The sequence below is a fragment of the Sorghum bicolor genome, chromosome 10 (genome assembly GCF_000003195.3).
Source record: "Sorghum bicolor cultivar BTx623 chromosome 10, Sorghum_bicolor_NCBIv3, whole genome shotgun sequence".
Classification (NCBI taxonomy): domain Eukaryota; kingdom Viridiplantae; phylum Streptophyta; class Magnoliopsida; order Poales; family Poaceae; genus Sorghum; species Sorghum bicolor.
This window is the reverse complement of record NC_012879.2, coordinates 56,976,682-56,990,719: the sequence shown is the minus strand read 5'-3', so window position 1 is coordinate 56,990,719 and position 14,038 is coordinate 56,976,682. Positions and strand designations below refer to the sequence as shown.

Below are 14,038 nucleotides of genomic sequence, written 5' to 3'. Positions count from 1 at the left end.
ACCTTGACTTTGGCTTTTTTTTTTCAATCATTATTTCTTATTGTTTCAACTTATTATTATAACCACCAAATACAGAGATATATACAATGTTAAAAAAACCTGACCTATTTCATATAAAGAAAGGAAAAGACAAAACCACCCTCTAAAACCACTCGAGGGGGTTATTTGACCGGTTTTGAAAGTTCACGAGATAAAATATTCGGTTTTACAGATAGTTTGGGGGTTATGTATACTTTTTCCTATAAAGAAATATATAGACATTTATTATCTTGTGGTCTGGCCAGATCCTTTATTGCTCTTTGGCCGCTTTGATAAAAATACTATCTGTAACTCCATCCTGCACATATGTACGTACGTACGTACATGCTTGAGAGACTCAGCGGGGAGTAGTCCGGTACTCCAACCGTATCTCGAACCCATGCCGCTGCAAAGATTGATGAAGCAGCACGGCACCAAGCTAGCACTTGAGATTCGAGTCCACTCCACTCGTATTCGGTCCCAGCCACAACACAAGACTGCAAACGCAGCAGAAAACCAGTGGACATGGCCGTGGTTCGCGGCCAGTCCCCTCTGTATCTCCCCTGGCCGTAGCTGTATAGCCCGTGGCCGGTGCCGGTGCCGGTGCCGGTGCCGTTACAAAAATATACAACCCGGAAACCGACGAGCTCCCCGCTGCCGCTCGCTGCCTCTGCGCGCACCCGGAGCGCCGTTTCACGCGTCGCCCAGCTCGCCTCATCTGCTTCCGCGAACCGGCCGTCCAGTCCAGTTCAGCGACCATTTCGTATTTTACCCTTACCCGCTTATATATACGCGGCTTTACCACCGTTACCCCGCCTCACATCGCTCCCGGCTCCTCGCTGCTCCCCGCCCACCGCCCGCCACCGCCCGTACCGGCAGCTCCAGCCAGCAGTGCCACTCCCCTCCCACACACACACACACACACACTGCGTAGTGCGCAAAGGCTGCCTCCGACTTTGATGCGCGTAGCCGCCGCCGCTAACGTCCATGGCCTCCGCCGTCGCCAGTAACCTCCCCGCGGCAGCGCCAGCCGCCGTGCCGGTGCCGTACGGGTGGCTGAGCACCCCGCGCGTGTCCTTCAGCCGCGACGCGGCCGCCGCCACCGACATGGTGGTGGTCGTGGATCCCGTCGCCGCCATGGCCGTGGCGGCGGCCACGCCGGAGCCCGCCATCTCCAAGGACTTCATCGACTTCGAGTTCAGCCTCGGCGGCTCCGCCACCATGCTCCCCGCCGACGAGCTCTTCGCCGACGGCAAGCTGCTGCCGCTAAGAAAGTCCGCGGCGGCGGCGGCGGCGCCTCTGCCGGATCCGGAGGCGGCGGCTGCCGCGCCCCGGCCGGCGCTTCTGCCGGAGGAGGCAATGGCAATGCCGGCGCAGCCCAGCACGGAGCCGATCATCAAGCCTCTCCGCGCCGCGGCAGTCGCGGCGGCGGCGGCTGACGGCACCGACCCTTACGCGTTCTCGCCCAAGGCGCCCAGCTGCTCCAGCCGCTGGCGCGAGCTGCTGGGGCTCAAGAGAGCGGCGGCGGCCGCGCAGAGCCCGAGCGCCACCAAGGCCTCGGCGTCGCCGTCGCCCACGGCGACGGCCAAAACCCCCGCGGCGAGGTCGACGAACTCCGCGGCGGCGAGGTCGCTGAAGCTCCTGCTTCAGCGGAACACCACGGGGCGCGCGTCGGTGGCCACGGCGTCGGACCTCGCGTCGGCGCCGCTCCTTCGCGACAGCTCCGACTCAGAGGCGTCGCTATCGCTAGCATCATCCCGCTTCTCGCTCTCCTCGTCCTCGTCCTCCTCCGGGCACGACCACGACGACGTGCCCCGCCTCTCGCTCGACTCCGCCGACCCCAACCCGCCCCGCATCCGCCTGGTCCGCCGGTCCTCCCACTCCCACTCCCAGCACCGCCACTCCACCTCCTCCTCCACCCGCGCCGGGCGCAGCCCGGCCCGTCGCCGGCCGTCGCCACCTCCACCCCCACGCTGCCTCTCCGTAGACTCCCCGCGCATGAACTCGTCGGGCAAGATCGTGTTCCAGGGGCTGGAACGCAGCTCCAGCTCCCCCTGCAGCTTCCACGCGGCGTCCAAGTCGCGGTCCCGCGCGGCGGTGGACCGGTCCTACTCGTCCGGCGTCCGCGTCGCGCCCGTGGTGCTCAACGTGCCCGTGTGCTCGCGCCCCGTGTTCGGCTTCTTCAAGGACAAGAAAGACTCCGGCACAGCCAAGGACGCCGCCGCCTCGGCCGCCGCTGCCGCGACCGCGAGGTCCAGGTCGTCGCTGGGGCGGAAGGCGCAAGCGTGGAGCGGCGAGCTGACGAGATCCTCCGGCTGATTTGACGAACCCCGGCCCGGCCGTTTGACTTGACCGGGCAGCTCGCAGCCGGCGACCTAGCTAGTGTTTGTCTCGTTTGCATGCAGATCGGCGGCTGTTGCCATCGGGCGACCATCATGATGATGAGATGAGAGGATGGATAGCTTTGGCTGCTGGTTGGTTTTAACTGAATTTTGTTTCTTCTTTGGAGACGACGACGACGATGATGGGGGAGGTGGTTGTCTAATCAATTGACTGTTTTTTTTTACCTCTTTGCTTCTTCTTTTTTTCGCTCGACTGTAAATTCGAGTTTTGTACTACTACCGCTCTCTTCTGATTTGGTTGAATGAATGCGAATTGAAATCCTCTCAAACGGTGCAACCTGCCTGCTGCCTATGATCTGAATTTCCCGTACTGTTCCATCCGTTGGTTTCGAAGTTTGAAGAGGATGCGACGCAACGCGATGCCGATGCGAACAAAACAAAATGATGGCGGCATTTCTAGGGCAGAGCGATGGAAATCCGGGCACGCAGACAGCAGACGCAGTCACGCCGTAGTCTGCAGCAAGAGGCAAGCTCTCATTGCCTGCACTGCCCTGCATCGGAGTCAGCACATGCCACGCAGTAGGTGCCGGTTCATTCATGGGATAGCGGCAGTGGCATGCCAAAAGAAAAAGAAAAAAAAAAACCCGGGCGGTCCGGCCAGACCCGGTCGGTCCCCCACACCCGCGGTGGCGCTCCGGCTTGATCTGCTCTGGATCCGGGCACTGTGCCGCATGTGCTCGCCTCTAAATATTCGCGCAGCGCAGCGCAGAGCGCAGGCGGGCGCGGCATGGTGGTGATGCTGATGGTGGCCAAGCTTTTCTTTACTCATCACTCTCACGGCAATGCAAAGGGCAAAGGCACAGTGGCGTCACTCACCGCGGATCGCTGCCCGCCACGGCGTGGCGTGGGCGGGGGCGTCCCATGTCATTGCTTGCTGCCACCTGCGCCGCGCGGTGCCGGCGTCCGTCGAGGAGCCGCGCCGCGGCGGCGGGGACCCCCTCACAGGCCTCAGTCGGCATTCATCAGCGAGCTGCGCGGCGCGGCGCGGCACATGTGGACGCCACGCCCCCACGCCGGGGCGCGCGGCACTGCGGCCTGTGACACGGCGCGCAGCTTTTCACCCCCCTGGCCGCGCTGCCTGCCTGCCACCGTCTTGCACTTTTTTGTTGTTGTTGGCGCGTGGAAGTGATCCTGATCCTGACCATGATCATGACGCGATCCTACCGTTGGCCGCTTGCTGACGGTCCCGGCGGTCGTCGTCGTCTCCTTCCTTCCCTGCAGGCTGCAGCTGCAGGGAGTAGGCCAGAGCGCGGGCGGATTTTAATGGGAGGCGAGAGCGTGCATGCATGCATGGATGGACAGGACCACCGGGGACTCCGCGCTCCGGGTGTGTAGCGTGGTGCATGCAGCTGTGGCGGCCTGTGCGTCGCTCGTTCTTGGGAGTACGTTAGGTCGACGCAGTGGATTGCAGGGCAGGCCATTGATGGCACGGCACGGCACGCCACAGATGAGAGACAAATCTATGTGTACACCGTAAAACATGTAGGATAACCATGGAGCACGCATCATCATGGTGCATGGAAAACGGGGGGTGGAATTCCTTGTCTTCGATCCATATTACTACTACTAGTGCGTTGGCCGCTGGGGTGGTTGCAATGGCCAATGTGCGCTCGCTAACGGTGGTCGGTGGCCCCAAGGCAAACGCTAACAACGGCCATGGAGCTGCTGCCTTTACCAAAAGTCCACAAGAGTTTGAAGATGGAACGATAAATGGCAACAGCCCAAAGTGCCCAAGGGAACGGAGGAAACGGCCAGACCGGACGGACGGATGCACATCTTGGCTCGTAGTGATGACTGACGTCCACCAAAGTGTGAAAAGGCCGCCGGTACCTCCCCACCATGATGGCCTGAAGAAAAGCTGCGCCGCCATCAAAACCAACGGCACGGCACCTGCCGACTCTGCCTGACCTGAGGGCTGGGCTGAGCCAATGGGCAATGGGCAATGGCTGGAAGCGCTCGCCTTTCCCTGCACTGCCTCCACCCAGCAGCACCTGCAGGGTACGAGCACGCTGCTCGCCTGCTCCGGCCGGCCGTCCGTCCGTCGGTCCGACGGGTCTCGCGCGCGCAGCCGGGACGCGACGTACGGCTGCCACCGTCCGGCGGCATGACTTCCTGCCCCACCGCCGGGAGGCAGGTCTCAGCTAGCGCCCCTGACCAGCCTGCCATGGTATGGTAATAAAACACAAAAAGAGCCTCGTCATTAATTGATTGATTAATCAGTTGCTACTAATGCTCCTGGTGCTAATAATAACAATTCGTTCCCAATTATGTTATGTCGCGGGGCTTTGCATTGCAGTTGCAGGGAGCCACCTGCTTGTGACATGTTGTTTATTGAACGCTAGCTTGGACGGTAGCGCTGGGGGAGGGACATGGACATGGACATGGACAGCCTGTACTGCCCTCTGCTTCCTGCTCTTCCCATGTTGCTGCTGTGTTTTACTACATGTTCCTAGGAGTATTTTTTTTTTAAGGGGAAGCAAAACTAAAGCAACTGGTAATGCATGCATGGTGGATGGGCAGCCAGTGGGAGATTTGTTTGTTCCGTTGGGTTAGCTTAGCTAGCTCAGCTTAGTTTTTGTTTAACTGAAACAACTGGCCGGGGCCAGGAGTAGAGTGATTGGCTGTCGTGGAGTCAGTGAGTGGTAACGGATCTATCAGTGCCACACCGGTGCCCCGTTGTGTGACCAACGTGGCTGGCTGGCTGGCGAGCTGGAGTATCACAGCTCGATCAGGGGGGATCCGCAGAGAGAGAGAGAGAGAGAGAGAGAGAGAGAGAGAGAGAGAGAGATCAGACCAGACCAGACCAGCATGGCCAATGAGAGCAGAGCGCCCAGCAGGGAGAGATCACAGCAGCGTACAACTGTAGAAGCTGCCTGCGTACGTGGGTACTGTACTCTACTTCAACGAGACGACGAGATCCCCATCTCACGCTGCGTGTGGCTCGGGTGCTGACAGGGCCGGCCATTCGTTGCTCGATTTGTTTGCTGCATCCTTCTTTGGGCCACATTTGCTCGTGCCTGCTTACGACCATCAATCCTAATTTGGGCCAGTATTGGACCGTTAGCCCATCGAGTAACAACTAATTCGAGGCCATTTCCTAGCCCTCTTACTTAGCCTGTCTCCTGTCTCCAATAGGACATCCATTTGGGAACCCAAACCCAAAATAGGTTTCCAACACATACCTATAGCCTCCAACAGAGTACCCATACAGAAGACCTATTTTGGGTATCAGGAGAGGCATAACCCAAATTTGGGTATCCTCTCTCCTCGAGACCCATTTGCAGAGAGTGTTGTATTTTAGGTCTTGTTGTTGGAGAAGACTAAAATTAGGTATGAAACTTTTTACCTGTAGCGCTACCCAGAGGACAAATGTGTCTTGTATTTTGGGTGACGATGGTTGGAGATAGTCTTACTAGCCGATAAAAACATTTCAGCACCCTATGCTTCGACTATACAACTAACAGTAGTTAATTAGATGTCACTACAAATTACTCTAGTACTACGTAATTTTGATCGTCAATAATATTTGCACAAGAAAATACAAATTCATTTTGACCCGTAAGTCCACGAAATAATACTATATAAGTAGCCGTATGAGGGCCGGGAAAGATCAGATCATTGTTCTTGTACAGGCGGGATCACTGCCGGACCGGAGCGCTAGCAACAGGCTCAGCAGACTCAGTCTCAGAAGTGCAAGTGCCTAGGCACCAACATTGGAAATTGCTACAGAAGCCATTAAAGTTATCGCTGCTTTCATCTAGGCATATTTTATCGCAGGCGTTGTCGTCAATCCATTTAAAACATATCCCTTTATAATTGCCGCTCAGGTGTTCGACGCAATATTTCCCAACGGACGCCGACTCTGCATGGTTCATATCCAGCATCACGAACATTATATTTACGAGTATGCAACAAATATAATGTCAAAGGACCATCAAACAACTTAATTTTAGCAAAACATCGCCGCTTGCAATATGCATGTGCACGCATACATACCACGACCAGCAGCCATGACGATGACGCGTAGGAAGACGATGACTAGGACGGCAGAGAGGTTCATTTGTGAAGGCGTTGTTGCTTCTTATATGGTGGAAGCTAAGTTAGTACGTTGAAGAAGGCTGAGCGAGCAAATTTGTTGCGATTGAGTTTAGAAGTCTGGACTAAGTGAGCATATATATATACTCTTAACAAAAAAAACTATCACTACCCAACGGAAAGATCCATCGGATTTGCTGCTAAGAATGCTGGGAGAAAGCAACTCTACAAATTAATTATGGGCAGCAGGTCACATGTGACGTACTGTTAATGGCGATGCTTGTATGTCATACATGACCTACCAAGAAGATGAAGGACGGAGCGAGAGAATTGATCAAGATGTTCCAGCAAATGGCAGGTGAGTATAGTCCAACTCTGCGGAGCTTTTCTCAAGGGCGTGCTTCAGCTAGTTCTGCCTCTGCGGCGGCAAACACTAGGAGAATAATCCGTGCTTTTAATTAACTCTCTAAATATACTCTATTCGTATATGATTTAGAAGTCGTTTAGGACAGTGACACAGTCTCCAAAACACAACTTTGACATCTTATTTTTTATAAAAATATTTAGAAAAAATGGTATAGGTATAATTTTATTAAAAATATTTTTCAAGACAAATCTATTCATATAATTTTTACATTTGCGAGCTCAATAATTTAAAAGTTATTGATGATTTATATTTCCAATGTTTGACTCAAATCTTGTCCAAAACGACTTCTAAATCCTATACGGAGAGAGTATATATATAGATGCCTGTCCCTCGGCCCAACGGTAGATTCTAGGTGAATATATATTATATATATAATCTCCCATACTATAATTTTTAGGCATACTATGTTTTACACGAATATTCTTGTAATTAGTCAGCTTGATCCATTTGTCTCGCTTCAAATTATTAATTTCTTAGTGAGGTTTTGGAGCAACTAAATTTTTCCTCGATTTGCACATGTCTACATATTGTAAATTTCTCATCTTTCAATCACTTATCCAATCAACTGCTGACCGTATAAATTCCACCAAAAAGTTATGGTGTTACCTCTGGCCTCCCACTCTAGGTAAGGATTAGCGTGGGGGAGGACATGGGTTTCCCACAAGTAAGGGAAGGCGAAGCTCGGGACGTGGCATAAGGCGCTGGCATGGTAATAAATTTCAGAGTAGATAGACGTGGCATAAGGTGTGACTTAGCTGTCATTGGTAAATTTTGGGTTAGTGAAAAAAGACATGGTATTTTTAACATTATTACTTCTGCTGTTTTTTTGGAGTATCTGGAAGCTCGGGAATGAGATTCTTTTCCAGAATATTGGCTGGAGAAGTATGGATATACTCTGGACTCTTGCAAAGCTGGGAGATACTTTGTCCACCGGAGAAGAGAAACTTGATGAGGATCTGGGTGAAGAAAATCAAGGCGACAACCACGATGACTTTCTGCTTGCCAGAAGCAGGTGCCGCCCAGCGACGAAGCTAGAAAAAAATTTAGGACGGGTTGAACAAAAGTCTACGACAATTTATCTCTACTATGGCTCTCTCACAATAGACATATATATTATAGCATAAATCAATCTTATATTGAAAACGTCGACCAACAACAAAATTCACAAAATACGTCATGAAGCCCGTCTAGGTGGGGCGCTATATACTATGGCCCTTCCCAATCTATATAATTAAACATAAAAAATTAAGGTGGGGCTCAGGTGGGGCGCTATGTAGTCAGGATCGTTAGGCCGGGCTGAAGCCCGCCTTGACCGGCCGCTGGCTCCGTCGCTGGTGCCGCCTGAAGATCCCAAGAAGGCAAGAAGTGATTTGACCAATATGGTTGCTCAAGCTGTCCCTGAAAGCAAGATGCCTGAAAGCCCAGTTCTTGTCTGCATAGAAGCCCGGTGAGTGGTGACCGAGATGGAAGAAGTTCTCTTTTTGACTTTCGGGCCTACGTGTGGCCGCTGTTCATTGCTTTTTCTCTGTTTAGGCCGTGTTTAGTTTGCGAACGAAAAAATTTCGCGACACTGTAGCACTTTCGCTTTTTGCTAGTAAATAACAAAGCGAAGCTTTTTGCTCTAGCTCTAAAGGGGGTTTGCAAGCCACCTACCCAACAATTCTAGTTGCTAAGATCTCTATGCACACAAGAACTAAGTCTCTACATGTTACACTTAGAGAACTAAGCTACACAAGTCAAAGTACGCAACTAAACTAATTACACTAGTTTGCGGTAAGTAAAGATAAGATAAGATATTTATACCGCCGTGTAGGGGATGAACCAATCACCAATATAAACAATCAAGCACCGGGAGAATGCCAATCAAACACAATTGAGACACCGATTTTTCTCCCGAGGTTCACGTGCTTGCCGGCACGCTACGTCCCCGTTGTGTCGACCAACACTTGGTGGTTCGGTGGCTGAGAGGTGTAGCACGAACCTCGTCCTCACTAGACACCACAAGAACCTACCCACAAGTGAGGTAACTCAATGACACGAGCAATTCACTAGAGTTACCTTTCGGCTCTCCGCCGGGGAAGGTACAAGACCCCTCACAATCACCAGAAGATGGCCACGAACAATCACCAACTCGTGCCAAAGCTCCTCCGCTGCTCCAAGCCGTCTAGGTGGCGGCAACCACCAAGAGTAACAAGAAAACCGCAGCTAGAACGATCCCCAAGTGCCACTAGATGCAATCACTCAAGCAAATGCACTTGGAATCACTCCCAATCTCACAAAGATGTTTAATCTATGAAGGAGATGAGTGGAAGGTGTTTGCTTAGGCTCACAAAGATGTCAAGTATGCTAGAATTCCAAGAGAGTGAGCCCCAAGCCGGCCAAACACGTATTTATAGCCCCTCAAACAAATAGAGCCGTTGGCTCTTTCACTGGGCGAAATACGGGGTCACCGGACGCTCTTAAAGGGGCACCAGACGCTCAACACCAGCGTCCGGTGCTCCAACGTCAGCCACGTGTCACGCTCGTGTCAGAATCTAACGGTCACCTGCAGTGCACCGGACGCTGAGCAAGTGAGCACCGGACGGTCCGGTGCACACCGGACTCATGCGCAGAGAGCTTCACAAACTTGCAGGGTCACCGGACGCAAGCCACCGGACGCACCCTTAGCGTCCGGTGCTCACCGGACTATAGCGCAGAGAGTTTTGCAAAACTTCCTCACACCGGACGCACACCACCGGACGCTCCAAGCTGCGTCCGGTGCCTAACCCTAACCGAGTCAGGCAGCCTGCACACCGGACGCTCAGACACAGCGTCCAATGCCTCTGAGCCAGCGTCCGGTGAGTGTTCCTCAGCGAGAAACACTCCCGCGACTTCTCCAATTTTCCCACCGGCGCAATAGAAAATATGCACTTCATTTTCTCGAAAAGCGCCGAAACCCATCCTCTCTCTACTCTTCAAACTCCACCTCCTTCTCAAAGTGTGCCAACACCACAACGTGTAAACCAACAAGTGCACGTGTGTTAGCATTTTCACAAACATTTTCTTCGAAGGAGTTAAGTTAGCTCACTAGGTTCTAAATGCATGCACATGAACAATTACACCTAGTGGCACTTGATAACCGCTTAGCCAAAGAATTCCCCTCTTTATAGTACGGCTATCTATCCTAAATGTGATCACACCCTCTATGGTGTCTTGATCACCAAAACCAAAACCCTAAGCAATACCTTTGCCTTGATCTCCATAGGGTTTTGTTTTTCTCTTTCTTCTTTTCCAAGTTGAGCACTTGATCATCTTGTGGTCATCACCATCATTACCATGATCATTACTTGCTCCATCACTTGGCATGTACCAACCTCATTAAGTCTACACACACTTTAGTATAGAGATTAGTACTAGGGTTTCATCAATTATCCAAAACCAAACTAGGGCTTTCAATATGTGGGTTATTGTAGCACTTAAGGCTAATCATAGACTAATTAGGCTTAAAAGATTCGTCTCACGATTTTCAACCAAACTGTGTAATTACTTTATTTTTTATCTACATTTAATGTTTCATGCATGTGTCCAAAGATTGGATGGAATGGATGAAATTTTTTTGGGTGGGGAACTAAACAGGGCCTAACAACTTTGTAGCTCCTAGCTGTTTCCGGTACTTTGGTCTCCTACATCGGCTGGTGTGAGTGTTTGGAACGGCTCGCTGTAATTGGCTATGGTTTTTTTTTAAATTACATAGTACAATGTAGATATCACTTTATGAATATAGGCATCAAATGACTGAGCCGGTAGAATTTGAAATTCACGAAGTTAACAGAAGCACCTCGCTATTGACGAGGATGTCGTCTACTACTAAAAGCGTAGCTCCATATAGATTCCAGAATAAATCTAGAAAAAATACGAACATCCGTGCCACTTGAACCTAGGTGGACAGATTTCACCACAAAGAACCCAACCAGCTGATTTATAATAACTACTCCCTCCATACCCGATTTAATAGACGTCCTGACATCCACAGCGCACGGAGGCTGTTTTGGACACGAATGCCCCTGCATTCGCCAGCCCGCTTGCATGCGCGTCGCTCACCTTCCATCTTTTGTGCCGCTCGCCGCGTAGTTATCGCGCGCGTCTCCTCGGTTCGCACCCCACCCCTTTGGTGTCGGTTCCGCTCGCCCATGCGTGCTCTGGGAAAAACGGGCGGGCACTGTGGTATGCATAGCATTTGCGCTGCAGCGAAAACAAAAAAAGCGGGGCACAACACAGGGCCATGCAACGCGCGCGTGAACGTCAAGCGCCATGCAAAAAACCGCAAACTAAAAAATAGCGCCCGTCCAAGAGTTGAACCTGCGACTAATAGCCTCACGCCAGAGGAAGCTAACTAATCAAACTACAGAAAGAGCCTGAGTCAGAAAAGCGGCCGCGAGCGCGATGGCTCCCTCCCCCGCTCCTCTCCGCCCCCCCCGCTCCGCTCCTTCCCCTTCCCCTCCACCTCCGGCGACTCCGACGCCATCAGGAGCGCATCTCTCTCTCCTCGGAGCCCGAAACCACCTACACATCTTCCTCCGCTGAAGCTTTCCTCTCATTCGGGAGCCTTCCTCCCTCCCTCCTCCTGCCACCTTCTCTCCATCCGCTCGCCCCCACCTCGCCATCCCCTACCAGAACTGCTATCCTCGAAGCGAACCCCGATGGCCGCATCGCCTCCGGCCGTCATGCCCCGCGCGTCCCCGCCGACGCTGCCCCGGACGGTGACTGCACGACGACCGGCAAAGTGGCGGACGCAGCACAACCTGTGCGCACCAAGTGTTCGACGGTATGTCCGACCCGCAAGGACCAGGTGCGAGTTCACGTGGCCGACCGACTTGCGGAGCGTCCAGTGTTCGAAGCCCAACGACGTCGGGCCCAGACGCAAGACGACGGCGACCTAGACGACTGCAACCTCGCGCACGAGGAGAAGAGCATCACCTGCATCGACTTCAGCAAGCACCCGGGTACGCAATTTCAAAATCGTTTCTTGCAAGACTTCTACTGCCCGATTGTTAGGCCGACGGCCTGTACTATTACCCTGGTCGCTATCTGGATCGCCCAGAGCAACACGACCATCCCCTCCTCCCCTGGCCTAGTGGCCGAAGCTCTCAACTTCTACTTCTGTAGTCCGCCTCAATCCTTTCACGTCGAAGCCCACCTCCCCTTTATCTACCATACCTCCGTTGCTCACTCTCTGGTCAAACTCCATCTTCTTCGAATCGGTGTCTTTGCCATGAATGGCGTCATCTTTCACCTCCACCCTGGCCTGTCGTCGGCGGCCGCTGACGTCATCCGTTCTGCCGACGGCAACCCGACGAGATACAATTTCAAATTCAGGACGGTCAGGACGACTACAGACACCACTGGCCCTGCTTGGAGGCCGAATTCTCTGCCTCTCAACCCTGCCTGCTGTGTACGAGCCCGGCCCATTTCTCTTGACCCTCTCCTCAAGGGTTCGTCGATTGCTCCGCTGGCCACCACTGGGATGAGCGAGCCTGCGTGTCGCTTGGACAGTAACTATGACAAAGCTTACACGGTGGTGCACGCTAATACAACCTGTTCTGAACAGCCTCTTAATTCATCCACCACCCCCTATTCCTATCTTGAGGCCGTGCTCCGTCAGCCTACGTCCACTGTGCAGCCTACTGCTATGACGGGTGATGGTGACCGGAGTGCTTACTCACCCAATACTGCCTATGCTGGTAAAACAGGCAATCGACACCTCAACCCTTCAAATGATCTCTACAGGACACGTACTCAGACAGGCAGTAAACCTGGTCTATCTACCTATACTGGACACAAGCGCTGTAACTCTTCGGAAAGGTCGGACTTCGTCAAATACAAAGGAAAGAAATTGGTGAAAGTATGTTACCGATGTCTATCTACGGATCACTTGGTCTCTCAATGCCGTGACCCTATAAAATGCTCGACCTGCCTTCGTTCTGGTCACAAGAGCCACAACTGTAAGCAGCTCCCCACAACCACAATGTCGACCTACACTTCCGCCTCGTCCAACTCCAGGCCAAGCTCCCCAGAGCTTCCTATCGCTCCACCACCTAGCCCGCCTAGCCCTAGACGTACCATGGTGGAGGCCCATGTGGGCATTGGAGATTACGATGACGCGAGGTGTCGACGAAAGCTAGTCGGCAGTCTACCTTGGGGTATACCCACGGTAGTAGTTTATCGGTAGACGGTGCGCAAACTACGAACTCGATGGTGACGCAAGACACGGACAAGCTTTTTATCCAGGTTCGGCCGCCGAGTTGGCGTAATACCTACGTCCTGCGTCTGGTCGTATTGATTTGTGTTGAGAGAATATGATGTGTCCTAGGGGGGTCCCTTGCCCCTCCTTATATAGTCTGGAGGGCAGGGTTACAGATCTGGAAACTAATCCTAGTCGGTTACAATTGCCATGGATAATTCGATATCAATTCCTATTCTAACCGACCAGAATCCTGCTTGATCTCCACATCTTGTTTCCTTGCGCGGAACTCCAGGTTGTCGGATCAAGCTTTGAACTCGTCTCGTAATGGGCCAAGCCTCCTGGCCCAAGTCCAGCCGTAAGGGTATAGGGGTTTATACCCCCACAGCTAGTCCCCGAGCACCATGTATTATGGTGTAACACGCCGTCTTGAGCTTCTTCGATCAGTGAGGCTTGACGTCTTCAGGAAAGTCGCCCGAACAGTTGCAACGGTATTTTGACCAACTCAAAAGACAGTTGATCAACATTGACATTGAAGAAGCGGGTTCAAAGAAACAGGATGTTCGAAGAATGCATGGTGCTCTAAATCAAAAAAGATTTCTTTCCTGGTGAAGTGTGCCCACTTTACTTTTTTGAAAGGTATAAACATCAAAAAAGCAAGCAAATTCACCGCAAGGTGAAGTGTGCCCACTTAGTCCCCGAGCCTGGTAGTAGGTGACGCAGGCACGTGGTGCCAGGGTCAAAACAAAAGTCCTCAAAGAAATTCTGTAACTGAGATGCATCGCCAGATGCATCGTACCGATGTAGTCCCCGAGCTTGCTGGAAGGCGAAGTATGAACCTTGTAGCAAGGTCTAAAAAGTGGAATTTACCAGTCTGACTGCAATTGAATAGACTAATCGACCAGTCACCAAGCACCAAATGCTTTTTAGAATTCT

The 14,038-nt window shown here is 52.4% G+C and overlaps 1 protein-coding gene across 1 annotated transcript; it reads left to right on the top strand.

The window, feature by feature from the left end:
* On the top strand, nt 500-2,689 carry LOC8061606 (SH3 domain-containing protein C23A1.17). The gene has a single exon (XM_002438798.2). It carries the CDS (start codon nt 1,006-1,008, stop codon nt 2,335-2,337), a length of 1,332 nt encoding a protein of 443 aa, XP_002438843.1. The 5' UTR covers nt 500-1,005; the 3' UTR covers nt 2,338-2,689.

What these genes read in the sequence shown, in the direction of transcription:
- LOC8061606 (XM_002438798.2), top strand. Translation starts at nt 1,006, where the DNA reads ATGGCCTCCGCCGTCGCCAGTAACCTCCCCGCGGCAGCGCCAGCCGCC.